Below are 15091 nucleotides of genomic sequence, written 5' to 3'. Positions count from 1 at the left end.
GACTCATGTACAGAGCCTCGATTTGTACTGTGGTTTAATTAATTTTGGTCTAAACTATTTTAAACTGTGGTCTAATTATCTCTACTAATCTTACTTATTTCCTATAATCAATGACAAAATAAGAGTAAATAAACGGTATCAGCATTCTGACACATACTTTCTCCCATAAGTTTGTCAACAACCTTTATTATGTGTAGTGGTGAGAGTAAATATACGCAAATGGGATTTGTACAATTTTGTTAAGAATTTAAAGGACTATAACATGCTAAATTTTTATCAAAATCGTTCGGGCCATTTTAGGGAAAATCCGATTTTTCTGTTATTTTATGGGGGTTTTATGGGAAAATGACATAATTTCAAATAACTTTTGAACCGTAATTTTTACAGAAATGGGATTGGTACCATTTTGTTCAGAATATAAAGGGCTACAACATACTAAATTTTTATCAAAATCGTTCTGGCCATTTTTGGGAAAATCGTATTTTCCGTTATTTTATGGGGTTTTATGGGAAAATCCCCATTAAAAATAATAAATTCTAAAAATTTTAAAAAACTATTAAAACTGTAAGGACTATAACATACTATGTTAAATCAAAGCCGGATTTTTTTCTAAAATCCTATTTTTTGTTATTTTATGGGATTTTTAATGGGAAAATAACATAATTGACCATAACTTTTGAACGGTAATTTTTAAAGATATGGGATTTGTACCATTTTATTCAGAATTTAAAGGGCTACAACATACTAAATTTTTATTAAAATCGTTCGGGCCATTTTTGAGACAATTTGATTTTTCTGGTTTTTTATGGGTTTTTATGGGAAAATTCCCATTAAAAATCAAAATTTCAAAAAAATGAAAAAAAAAGCCTGGAGATACCATGGATTAGAACCTACATACCAAATTTCATCGAAATCGGACCACAGGTGTAGTCTCTAGCTCTGTACACATCCAGACACACAGACACACACACAGACACACACACAGACACACACACACACACACAGACATCACTTCGAAAACCACTTTTTTGGGTCCAGGGGGACCCAAAACGAATATATCCACTCAAAACTCAAACTCGAAAATTTTGACGAAAACAATACTTTCTCCATATACTATGGTATAGGGGGAGAAAGTAATAAAATAACCTCATAGTTCCATAGTTAGTATTTAACCAGCTGTTAGTTAAAACAAATTATATCCCTCTAAAACAAATCGAAGATTACAAAGATTGCTTTAAAAAGTAATTTGAACATCCTAGTATTTTACTATGTATATTTAATTAATCTGTCATCCTTTTACAGAAGAATTGGACGTATCAATAATTAGCATTACACATAGTATAAATAAGTCAACCCTAAGTATGTCTTTAAATTTTTATCCAAATGCTGAATTTGTCACACAAAAGCTGAATGTTTACAGCTGTTATGTTTAGCAAATTATTTTATGCCAAAAGCTAGTTTAGAATCTTAGCGTCGGCTGCTAGACTTTTTAAAAATTAAAACTTAATTTCTAAAAAACTGGAACCCTAAACTAAAATTATGGCTTCGACATTCCCTAGTTTTCAAAATGATCTTTCTTTCAACACAAATATCATGAAAATCCTTCGAGTGAGTGGTTGATTCAGAATCGTGAAATAAAAAAACACTGTTTCGTTTTAATATTATAGATAGACTAGCTGACCCGGCGAACTTCGTATCGCCTAAGTTATAGGTTTCCCCTAAGACAGACCGATGGAAAGAAAGTACCGTTACGTTTAATTTTCAAGATGATCTCGTTCGCATCGCTCAATCACGTCCTGGTTGAAGTTCGTTCGCTACGCTCACTCACCTTTGGGTTGGAGCTCGTTCGCTGCGCTCACTTGCCTTCAGGTTAGCTCGTTCGCTACGCTCACTCGCCTCCAGGTTGAAGTTCGTTCGCTACGCTCACTCACCTTTTGGTTGCAAATTAGCTGTTGTCATAAATGTAAAAGAAATAATAGTGCTGCACCCTGTTGGTAATCCTTGTAACTTTAATGCTATTGAACATCATAGAACAGAACCAACTTGTTTAATTGAAACAGCTGTTAAGATTCATTAATTCCATTTCTCATAAGGTTAACATGGGAAACTCCAAAGCCACTGGGGCGGAGCCCTTTTAAGAATTTCGAAACGGGAAATAGTTTACGTTCGATTCGCATACCTACAGAATTTACACACCAAATTTCATAACGATCGGTGAAGTCGTTCCGGAGGAGTTTGCAGACATACACTGTGACACGAGAATTTTATATATTAGATAGATAGATGTTAACAAGTGGTACTGGTATAACTTATCAGCCCAGCTTTTAGAGACTTGAAGACAGTTTGGTTTTAAATGTATGTACTAGAGATACATGCATTTTTATTTACAAGAGTTCATTACAAAATTACATCACTTTAGTAATGACTGGACAAATTGAGGGGAATTGTAAATATCATAATTTCATCAATGAATTCTTTAAATTTTATTTTAATAACCGGTTTTGGTCTTGTCTCCCTTCAGTAGAATCCCTTGTATTCATCCTTGGTTTAACTGACTCCTCAAAATATTTAAATACGAGTGTGGTTTTTAAGTAAGGGCCAGTGCTGGTCTCAGGTATAAATCTGTAGTTCGCTTGTACGCCACACCGAGGATAATCACCATTTTACTGGCATCATTGGTGAACAGAATTACACAAATTTCAGCTCTGTAGCTGTCATGTAATCTTTGCTGTGTGTTTTTAGCGAATTTCCCATATAGGGAATAAGCTATTACCGTAGTACTCATGGTAAGACCTGGACCCGGGACCGATTTAATTTTTAGTTTTGAGGTCCCTAGTGGCCAAAAACACCATCCGTTCAAATTGATATATATGTGTGTCTGTTAGCGCGATAACTCGAGCAAAAATGATCCGATTTTGATGAAATTTGGTAAAAGCGTGTAAACCATAGTTTATTCTAACGAGTTCGCGATCCAGCATAATCGGACCATGGGAACGGGGGTTTATGGGGGGTTTTATGGGGTAAAAATGGGGTTTTCCCATTTTTGACAAAAAAAAACAAAAAAAATTGCGATTTCTTTCTAAAACGTTTTGTAGAGCTTAAAAAAAGAAATAATTAAGTATATTGAAGGGCTTTTGTATGCCTAACGGTCACGGAGAAAATTCAAAAATAGTGTAATTTAAAATTCCCATGTTATTCTTATGGAGAAAATGAAAATTGGTGTAGTTTACTTGTTTATGGGTATATATAATTACCATAATTACCATCCTCTTGACCGATGACCATTTCTGGATAGGTCGCGTCAGTAATGATACAAATATCATAAAACTTACAAATAAAAAATACTTCAACATATAAATAAATAAATTAACTTGAGTGTCAGGCGGCATAAAAAATATTAAAAAACTAACTGGGCTTTGAAGTAATCCTCCAAGGAATAAAAACTCTGTTGGCAACACCACGACTTTAACTTCTTTTTGAACAGTTTCGGCTCCAGGTTCTTAATGTTCTCAGGCAGTCTATTAAACATCTTACAAGCCAGTAGTGGGAAACTGTCCTTCACTTTAGAAGTGCGGCATCTGGGAATAGAGATCAGGTTGTTGTTTCTCAGATTGTGACCGTGAAGCTGCCCTCTTATTTGAAAATCAGCTAAATTCTCTTTTACGTAGAGGAGGGAGCTCAACACGTAGTTCCCATAGACTGTCAGGATGCCAAGCTCTTGAAATAAGGCCCGCCGCACATTGGAGCGAGGCGAGGTGCAGGCTAGGTGCAGGCGAGGTGCAGGCGGGCGCGGCTGATTCTGTAATACACGTGTTTAAATGGAGCACCGCACATTGAGCAGAGGCTGCACGCAGCCTCCGCCCAGCACAGCTGCAGCCTCTGTCAGGCCTCCGCGGCGTTGTGGTTAGAATACAGTTTTCCTGCACCTCGCTCACGCCTGCGTTGGTTTTCTACTGTTTTGTGAGTGAAAGATATAGTAATGGAGCATTTAATTCAGATGGCTACAGTTGTTGAGCATTGCATTCTTTTTCGCTAGTGGCACTTTTAATAAAATTATGGATATCATCAAACTGTTGTTTGTTCACACGAAAAAATGCTCATAAAAAGACCGGTCTTGCAGTTCATTAGTTAAAACATAATCTCCACGACTTAATCTTTTTTCATCTACCGTAATCACATTTCCAAAAAAGTCGTTTTTCGGATAGCGAATAGAGTAAAACTAAATTATTCAACTAACAATTAGAATCAGTAAACATCAAACAAATCTGCCTCTACTTCCGAAGTACGACCAAAGCTAGGAAACCTCTGTCCCGCCTCGCTTCAATGTGCGGTGACAAGAAAAAGTCTTCGCTCCCGCCTGCACCTAGCCTGCATCTCGCCTGCACCTAGCCTCGCTCCAATGTGCGGTGGGCCTAAAGGTTTGCAGTGTTGCCTATACTCAGCTCCTGTCATAATCCTCAAAACCATCTTCTGGTACAGGAGGACTCTCTCACATGCTGCAGAGTGCCCCCACAAAAGCAGTCCATAGGAGATGTGTGTATGGAACAGGGAGTGATAGATGACGACAAGATACTGCAAAGTGACCAAATTTTTCAGTTTTCTGATCAGGGAGATCACTCTTGACAGTTTCTTGCACACAACGCTGACATGATCATTCCAAGAGAGCTTGCTGTCTAGATAGAATCCAAGCAGTTTCACTGGCTGATTTTCTACAACAACTCCCGCGAGGGAGCAGATGAGCTGTTGAGTCTTGTCTTTGTTTAGATTTAGTCTTTGTGTATAGATAAGAGACTTTTTACTAATATGTATATTGATCAAATTTGGCAAATTTATTTATTTCATCCTATACTATTGACGTATGGTCAAAAAACACTTTTTACCTTCCCTGTAGCAGCAAACCTAAGCACTCGTTAAATCGAATGTTATTTAAATAGGGAATAATATGTCTTATTTATGGAAATATTTTAGTAAAAATGTAATCAGACAAGTTGAAATTCGCTTAGTCTGCAGGTTTGCTGCGGTGGGGGTATTTCAACATCTAATCTCCTGCCGCCTCCGAGGTAAGGTCAGTGATATGTTTTTTGATTAGGTACAAGAAACATATCTGATGCTGACATTCATCGCCTCATCCCCAAATGACTGAAGGTGATGTCTTTAATACTATGAGTGAGGGTAAAGTGCGGAAATGCGTTATAGAGTGTGAACTCTTTTTTCTTAGTGGTCTTCTTTGACTGGATACTCACCAAAAACACAATGTGGCGTCAACTTAGCCACAGCTGTTTTGCCTTTGGTCTATGCTTTGTTTTCATATTTGTTGTGTAACAGCTGTTGCTTGTTTTTGTAAAAATGTTCATTTTAGCGAATTTCCCATATAGGGAATAAGCTATTACCGTAGTACTCATGGTAAGACCTGGACGCGGGACCGATTTTTTTTTTCGTTTTGAGGTCCCTAGAGGCCAAAAACACCATTCGTTCAAATTCATATATATATATATTTATATATTTATATATTTATATATTTATATATATATATATGTGTCCGTTAGCACGATAACTCGAGCAAAAATGATCCGATTTTGATGAAATTTGGTACAAACGTGTAAACCTACGTTTATTCGAACGAGTTCGCGATCCAGCATGATCGGACCATGGGAACGGGGGTTTATGGGGGGTTTTATGGGGTAAAAATAGGTTTTTCCCATTTTTGACTCAAAAAACATAAAATTTTGCAATTTCTTTCTAAACCATTTTGTAGAGCTTAAAAAAACAAATAATTTAGTATATTGAAGCGTTATTATGCGCCTAATGGTTTCAAAAAATTGTAAATTTAAAATTCCCATGTTATTCTTATGGAGAATAAGTAAACTGTTGTAGTTTGCTTGTTTATGAACATATTTTGATCGAATTTAGAAAATTTTTTATTTCTTACTAACTATTAGCATTTTACAAAAAAAAAAAAAAAAAAAACTGTTTTACCCTCCCTGATGCAGCAAACCTAAGTACTTTTTAAACTAATTCTATTTAAATCGGGAATAAATGTTATATTTTTAAGTAGACATTTCAGTGTAAATCCAATCAGTCAAATGGAAATTCGCTTAGTCTGCAGGTTTGCTGCGGCGGGGGTATTTGATTATGTTATGATTCAACACACAACTTAATTCATTTGTAAATAAATCATTATCAAATACTCATTCATATAGTGGTGAATTTAATTCATAGAGATTATCCACACTATAGGGTTTGACAAATTTTAAAAGATTTAAAACCAGTTTATTCAAATTGTTGTCAGATAAATGCTGCTACAAGATTGGGGACTTTTTCAATTAGCTATTAGTATGTCAAATCAATAGTTAGTTGTAATGGTTGAACAGTAAGTAGTTGTAGGGGAGAAAGTGTATATAGATTATAGCTCTTAATTAATTAGTGCTGTAAATTTGCCAAATGTATAGTTATGTTTATTCTTGACTTGACACAATTCATGTATAGAAATGTACTGTTTGAATAAAGGATTTTTTGATTTGATTTGATTTGATTTATATATTGGTGACCCTGAACAAAGACAACAAGAAGCACGACATTCCTACATCAGTATTACCAATGTCGCTAGAAGAAATCGAAGCTCAATTGGCAAATCTACGGGAGCAACAAAATGAACTTTCCACCAACGTTCAGCAACGTAACGACTCTGGTAATGTATCAGTAAATCGAGTTGCAGTAAAGCTTCCACCATTCTGGGCCGATCGACCTAGTCTATGGTTTGCTCATGTAGATTCCCAGTTCACAATCTCAGGCATCACAAGCGAGGACACTCGGTTCCACTACGTCGTTTCTCAGCTTGAAACACGTTACGCAGTGGAAGTAGAGGACATAATCACAAATCCGCCTGCAACAAATCGTTACGCGGTACTTCGTTCGAAGCTAATTGAAAGGCTCTCTAATAGTGAAGAAGAATGTGTTCGCCAGTTGATAAGTGACGAAGATATTGGAGATCGCAAGCCATCGCAGTTCTTACGCCACCTACGTTCTCTGCTCGGTCCAGCCCAACTACAGGACAACATCCTTCGAGCACTCTGGCTACGCCGTCTCCCTGTTAACATTCAAGCGATTCTCACTGCTCAAAATGAACTTCCACTCGATAAACTTGCAGATATAGCCGATAAAGTCATTGAAGTTTCTACAAGAACACCACAAGTATCGGTAAATGCTACTACATCTCGTGAACACACACAGTCTAATGACGATCTCACTGCTGTTGTTGCAAGACTGACACAAAGGATTGACACACTCGAAGTATCCCTCCGGCACATAATCGTTCGACCAATCATGACAAGAAAACATCAAAGAACCCGAATCAAGATCAGAACAAATCTACAAGCCAAATTTGCTGGTATCATGCCAAATTTGGCGAACAAGCTTCAAAATGTACTTCTCCTTGCTCTTACGCGGGAAACTCCAAAGACGGCCAGTAACAGCGGCGGCTGACTGTCAAGCATCCAGCCGCAGAATTTTTGTTTCGGATCATAAGTCAGGACTCCGGTTCTTGATCGACACCGGCTCTGACGTATCATGTTATCCAAAACGTCTTCTACGAGACCGTCGCACATCTACAGACTTTGAACTTAGTGCCGCCAATGGTAGTACAATCAAGACTTACGGAACCTGTTCTATGAAATTGGACCTAGGCCTTCGCCGTAGTTTTGCATGGCAGTTCACAGTTGCAGATGTCAGTGTTCCAATCATTGGCTCGGACTTCCTCAGTTACTACCATTTGCTTCCTGACTGTCGTTTGTTGCGACTTCACGATGCCAAAACTGGACTTATTACAGGAGGACAACTTTCCGTTACGACTCAAAGTAGCGTAAAATCCGTAGTCACTACTTCTCCCCTCTCTAAAATCTTACATGAATTCCCTGAAATTACTCGCCCTCCAGGATTGCCTCGAGAAGTGAAGCACCAGACAGTGCATCACATGAGTGAAAATTTAAAAACGTACGTTTTCAGGAAAAGCACTTTGCAAATTTTTTTCCCCTTTTTTCAAAACTTTTATTATTTTTTTTATTTCATTAACATTTGAAGTTTCATAAAATGTCCATGGCAACGCAATATCTTTGGTAGTTATTTTTTAAAAGAGCATCTTTAGTGGAAAAACACAAAATCCTGTCACGACCATAACGGACGTTTAAATGAATATTAAAAATGGTTAATATTATTTTTATAACTATGTTTTGCTATAAACTAATTTACTTTTATGACCATTATACAATAAAAAGGTCACTAAGCTTTTAGTATATTTGGTCTTTCCAGAAAATAATAAAAAAACTCAAAAAATTGAAAAAAAAGCCAATAAAATCTTTTTAAGTTTGTATAACTACGAAAAAACTTACCTGAGACCCGAAAAATCGTTATGTTTGTTTAGAGGTGTGCTTCTTTTGTGTATAAAACATTGAAATATGACGATATTTTAATTTTTGAAATTGTTATGATAGAAATCATAAACTTGATGGTCAGGGACAAGCGGTACGGTCGTGAATTGTCTGGAATAATTTAAATCTTTCTAGGCAATCCTTCAATTATACTGTTAGTTATAATAAAAATATGTGTTTCAATTGAACTAAACTGTTCAATTCACAATTATATTAAAGTTATTGTCACGACCAAACACACTATAATCCATAAGGCCGGATTGGTCATGAAAAAACCCGCGATGGTCGTGAAACTTTGGTCGTGAAATTACGTGTTATTTGGCTCTGTTCTGGCGGTAGCCCTGCACCTCATGTTCGAGGATACAAAGTGGACTTCTAGGTTAATCTAGCAATTGAAATATCTTATAAACAAAAATTAACACCATGTCTACTTCGTCGAATGACTACGTACGGTCATGGACACACCAAAATTACAAAAAACACAATCTTTCCTTTATTAATCTTGTAATTCCTCCTTTCAACTCGAAACGACCGGCACTACAATCCTGACATACACCCCGAACTAGTACTCTCAAACCAACTGACTCCATCGACGCCAGGCTTGCCACTGTCGGGCTCCAAAGTTGAAAATTTTTCCCAAATGGTCGTGATGCCAAATCGAGGGACAGACTTATTTTGTCATTGTAGTCAGTTTGCAATGACAATAAAATTATAATATGCTCCTTTTTTGTAAGTTTAATAACCATTGATGACATAAAAATATGGCTTTATATATTTCAGCATGAATAATTAGTCTAAAAACAGCGTGAAAGTTGGAAAATGTACCCTAGGGACACGTCATGGTCGTGAGTTTTGAGACTTTAAAAATACGAAAAAAATACCTAGAACCTATTTAAAACCAAATAAATGTGTGTAACATGTTGCCCCCGTCCCAAAAAATATTAAAACACATAATAATAAACTACAAATCCAGTATCTACGAAGTAAAAGGCCAGGGACATGAAAACGTACGTTTTTAAATTTTCACTCACATACACACGACTCCAGGACCCCCTGTATTCTGCCGACCACGACGACTGGCCCCTGAAAAGCTCAGCATTGCAAAGAGTGAATTTGCCGACATGGTAAAATGTGGTACAGCACGTCCATCAGACAGTCTGTGGGCTTCACCCCTGCATCTGGCGCCGAAAGGAGAAAATGGATGGAGACCGTGTGGAGACTACCGTGCATTGAATGCACGCACCACTCCTGACAGGTATCCTGTTCGACACATTCATGATTTTTCAAATAATCTTTCAGGCTGTAACGTATTTTCTGTCATAGATCTAGTAAAAGCATACCAACAAATTCCTGTACACCCGGATGACATATGCAAAACCGCTATCACAACTCCATTCGGCCTTTTCGAGTTTCCATTCATGACTTTTGGGTTACGTAATGCTGGCCAAACATTCCAGCGTTTCATAGATGAAGTAACACAAAACCTAGATTTTACGTTCAGCTACATTGATGATATTTTAGTGTTTTTCCGATCAATTGAAGAACATGAGCAACATCTTAGGACTTTGTTCATTAGACTCCATTCCTATGGCGTTATTGTAAACTCGTCCAAGTGTGTTTTTGCAATGCCTGAAGTGACGTTTTTAGGGTACACAGTTTCAGCATCAGGTGTCTACCCTCCACATGACCGAATATCTGCTCTTCAGGAGTACCAACTACCTAAGACAATGCGTGGTCTTCGACGGTTCCTAGGTATGATCAATTTCTATCATAGATTCTTACCTAAAGCCGCAGAACTCCAAGCACCTTTACACTCTCTGCTTGGTGGTGCAAATAGCAAGGGATCACTTCCTGTGCCTTGGACCCCGGAAACTGAGGAAGCGTTTCAAGCTTGCAAGTCTGGTTTGTCGTCGGTGACACTCCTATTTCATCCGAAACACGACGCCCCTCTTGGACTGTTTACAGACGCCTCTGACATTAGCATAGGAGCTTGCCTTCAACAATTTGTTGAAAACTCCTGGCAGCCACTTGGATTCTTCTCTAAGAAACTTTCACCAAAGCAAAGCTCTTGGCCGGCGTACTACCGTGAACTTCTTGCTGTGTATGAAGCAGTACAGCATTTTCGTCATTTTTTGGAAACCACGGCATTTACCATTTTTACGGATCATAAGCCACTCATCTTTGCTTTTCATCAACATCATGAGAAACTTCCACCTGTTCAACTACGCCAGCTTTCATTCATATCCGAGTTTTCTACTGACATAAAACACATCGGAGGTTCAGAAAACATTGTTGCCGATGCGTTATCACGTGTAGAGGCTATTTCATGTTCATTGGATCCTGAGTCAATTGCCAAAGCACAAAGCTCAGATGACGAACTCATCAACCTCATAAACAACAACAATTTGTCTCTCAAAATACAGAAGATCCAAATCCCTGGAACAAACTCATTCATCTTTTGTGACACTTCCACAGGGACCCAAAGACCTTATATTCCAGTTGAACTACGGAAGAGGGTATTTCATTCGCTACATGACCTCAGCCACCCAGGCATTAAAGCTACTGCAAAACTTGTAGCAGATCGATTTGTCTGGCCAAGTATTCAAAAAGAATGTTGTAACTGGGCTCGTACTTGTGAGCGATGCCAACGTTGCAAGGTAACACGACACGTTCATACTCCTCTAGGAACATTTTCTTTGCCATCATCACGTTTTGAGCACATCCATGTTGACATAATTGGACCTTTACCACCAGCAGGACCATACAAATACTGTCTTACAGTCATAGACCGTTACACTAGGTGGCCTGAGGTTCATCCTTTAAAGGGGATTACTGCAGAAGAAGTCGCTGAAGGTCTAGTCTCGTGCTGGTTTTCTCGTTATGGTGCTCCTTCAAGAATAACTACTGATCAAGGCCGCTTATTCGAATCATCCCTCTTCAAGTCCCTTGGAAGAACTTTCGGCTCTGAAAGAATCAGGACTTGCAGTTACCATCCCTGTGCAAATGGATTGGTGGCCACCATCCGGAGAGATTCCATCGTCATCTCAAAGCTTCACTGATGTGTCATCATGATTCATCCTGGCTGGAAGCTCTTCCGATTGTCCTCCTAGGTAAGAAGTGCGTACCGCGAGGATATTCAAGCGTCAACGGCAGAAATTGTTTTCGGACAACAGTTGAGACTTCCAGGAGAATTGTTTGATCTCCCTGTTGACGGACCCAGGCATGAAGATCCTACTGATTATGTTGTACGACTCCGCCAACACATGTCTTCAATCAAACCTGTCCAAGCTTCACGCCACGTCAAACCCAAAACTTTTATATTTCAGGATCTTAGAAAGTGCACCGATATTTTCCTAAGAGACGACTCTGTGAAACTTGCTCTACAGCCTCCCTACAACGGACCATATCCTGTAATTTCTCGTGATGAAAAATCCGTAGTAATAACACAGAATGGCAAACAAGTGCGAGTGAGCTTAGACAGGGTGAAGCCTGCATATATGTTACCCGAAAAGTGTAATCACCCAACAATCAAGGAGCCTCAAAATATACAACCTCCAAACACATCCCTCAACCCTCCTAACCCGGCATCATTCAGAAGCTATACGACTCGGTATGGACGAAATGTTAAGCTCAAGCTTCCTGGACTTCCAGTCTCTGCGGGGGGGGGGGGGGGGCTGATGTGGCGTCAACTTAGCCACAGCTGTGTTGCCTTTGGTCTATGCTTTGTTTTCATATTTGTTGTGTAACAGCTGTTGCTTGTTTTTGTAAAAATGTTCAGTTTTGATTATGTTATGATTCAACACACAACTTAATTCATTTGTAAATAAATCATTATCAAATACTCATTTATATAGTAGTGAATTTAATTCATACAGATTATCCACACTATAACAATTCCTTCCAAAATGACCATTTTCACAGCCATTTAAAAACTCCCTAGCATATTTCTGCAATTTCACGCTATCTTTAGCCATCCCTGGTTTTATTCTAAAGATTAAACTCTATTCTAAAGATAAAATCACAAACCTTTGATAATAAAGTGTCTGATAATGTCTAATAAGGTAGTCAGCATTGTCGAATTACGGTACGTCCAGAGTGCACGCCAATTCAGATCAGTGGCGGTTCTAGGACCATGTCAAGGGGGGGCTACCGGGGGGCTTGGGGGGTGTGGAGTACCCCCCGAACAAAGAAGGGGGGTCCAGGGGGTCCTCCCCCGGGAAAATTTCGAATTTTCAAAGCAGTTTGGTGACTTTCTAAGGCCATTTTTAACACCCAAAACCGTGCCCAATTGTCCATAAACTCCCATTTCACCTGTTGTTTGTCATGAGCAAATAGACATTTTAAAAATTAAACTATGACGATTGCTTTCATGAATTTCAAAACACACTGTAGACTACGGCCATATCCTCCTAAAAGCCGTTGGGCGACTTTCTACAGCCAGTTTTAACGTCTAGAACTGTGTACAAAACCTCCCATTTCCCCATTTATTTGTCATGAATAAGTAGACATTTTTAATTAAATCTACAGTAACTATGACGATTGCATTAATTCATAAATCTCAAAACATATTGTAGGCTACGGCCATATCTTCCTAAAAGCTGTTTACTGACTTTCTAAAGCCATTATTAATGTCTATATCTGTGGCCAACTATTCAAAAATTTCTCATTTCACCTGTCATTTGTTTTGTCATGAGCAAGTAGACATTAAAATAATCAAGCTATGACGAACTTGCATTCATGAATTCCAAAACATAGGCCTACTGTAGACTACGAAGCCAAATCTCCTAAAAGCCGTTTGGTGACTCAAAACATAACGGCTAGAACTGTGTCTAATTGTCCTATAACCTTCCATTTCTCCTGTTTTATGTCACGCAAGCAAGTAGACACGTTTATTAACCTTACGTTTTTCTCCATTTCATAGATCTGTCACAATATTTATAGTATTGAATTCAGTAGGTAATAGCATTGAATATATAAACTTTAACACTTAGTGTTTATATAGTCAATGGTAATAGGCTAGTGGTGCTACCGCTGATTGCTGATTGATGCCTGTGTAAAGTTAGTGGCTAGCAGACCATTTGACAACTAACTCACGAAATCAGCTGTTTCCCCGTCCTCGCTCGTGCGCTCGGCGCTCGCCTTTGCCCTAGCATGTCAGCTGACTGCTGTAAAAATTGGATGATGCGTACAACTTTCCATAGCGTAATATTGTTTTATTCGTTGTGCTATTATTGTCCACAAAGTTTATCTATGTGAAACTTAATACTACTCCTGCCATCGCTCATTAAGTTTAATAAACCTACGTTGATGTCTGTTTTATGACAGTATTTAAAGGACGAAATGTACGTTAAAATTTATTTTTCCAGGGTCCAAGGGGGGGGCTTTAGCCCCTGTAGCCCCCCCCTTGGAACCGCCACTGATTCAGATTCAGATTTTCGGCGACAGAAATAGCACTTGCATTCAAATGGAAGTGGTTGTAGTGGCTGCCGGTTTCCGACCCCGCGCGCAGGCACCTGCTTACCGGAAAGAATTCTTCATTCTGGTTTCAGATTCCGATTCAGATTTTGCTCGTACGCATACTATTTAGTTAAATAAATTATGTTTTTATGTTAAAATATTGAATTTTTTTCATTCTTACATTTAAGGTTACCACTAAACGGTCTTCAGGATTTTTGTTTATCTAGGTTACACCAGTTTCTTACAATACGATGTCCAATTTTAATAACAAGTTTCGGTGGTTTCGGACTCCATTCATCGCAATAAACCTAGAAAGAAGCTCTATCATTTTTATTCTAGCTATAGGAAAAGATTTATATAATATCATGAACACCAGTTTTCACTGGCTGTAACTTCACAACAATTTCAGACGATATAATTTTACACGTAAATTCCTCATCCGACAATTCCTAACAACGACTGACTTGCTTCTTTGCTACCGAGTCAGTACCGGCGACGTATTTCCTGCTTCCACTGTGGCCACCAACAAAATATCTGACTCAGATTAATCACGTGCCGAAAATCTGAATCTGAATCGGCGTGCACTCTGGACGTATCGTTACAGAACAATTTAAATTATTGATCACCATCCACCTAAAGAAAGCTTTTCAATTTGAGAAGGTGGGAACTGGCAATCCAGTGTGTAACCAACTCCAGAACCACCTAGTGATGTAGCAACACTAGATAGTTGGCTATAGCCATGACAGCAGCCATTTTGTTAACTTTATCACTTTCTCTACACTTGACAAAGTCCCAGGTGACGAATTATTGTGTGCCTGCTGTATGTTCTATAGTATACCTTTACTTTTTCAAGGTAAGCTAGCTGCTATCCTCTTTAAAGGTACAAACTGCATAGTAAACAATGTTTATTCGAACATCACAGACCAACATGATCAGACTAAGTGAACAGGATTATATGGGGTAAAAAAGGATGTTCCCATTTTTTTACAAAACAAATAGTTTAGCAATGTTTGTCTAAGTCATGTCTCCAGAGCTTGAAAATCAAATAATTTAGTACATGAAGGGTTGTAAACTTAATTGTAGATTTAAATTTTTTTATTATTCTTTTGGTGAGTAAAGTAAGCTTTTGTAGTTCCTCACAAAATCTGCAAAACATCCCTAAGACTGACAGGATTTCAGGAGGTTTTTTCAAGAGGTTTTTTAAAGGCTAA

General features: G+C 38.2%; 1 protein-coding gene across 1 annotated transcript; it reads left to right on the top strand.

The window, feature by feature from the left end:
• The first annotated feature begins 6597 nt into the window (after nucleotides 1-6597).
• Nucleotides 6598-7482, top strand: LOC128989332 (uncharacterized). Its single transcript, XM_054411214.1, has one exon. The coding sequence runs from the start codon at nucleotides 6598-6600 to the stop codon at nucleotides 7480-7482; it is 885 nt and encodes a 294-aa protein (XP_054267189.1).
• Nucleotides 7483-15091: the final 7609 nt, after the last annotated feature.

This window comes from Macrosteles quadrilineatus, unplaced genomic scaffold (assembly GCF_028750875.1).
Source record: "Macrosteles quadrilineatus isolate MER2022 unplaced genomic scaffold, UCM_ALF_1.0 Scaffold_3__2_contigs__length_128488019, whole genome shotgun sequence".
Taxonomy (NCBI): Eukaryota; Metazoa; Arthropoda; class Insecta; order Hemiptera; family Cicadellidae; genus Macrosteles; species Macrosteles quadrilineatus.
Note: the sequence above shows the minus strand (reverse complement) of the source record. Positions and strands in the feature narration are given on the sequence as shown.

Excerpts from the sequence above, each read along its gene's own strand:
- LOC128989332 (XM_054411214.1), top strand. The coding sequence starts at position 6,598 with ATGTCGCTAGAAGAAATCGAAGCTCAATTGGCAAATCTACGGGAGCAA.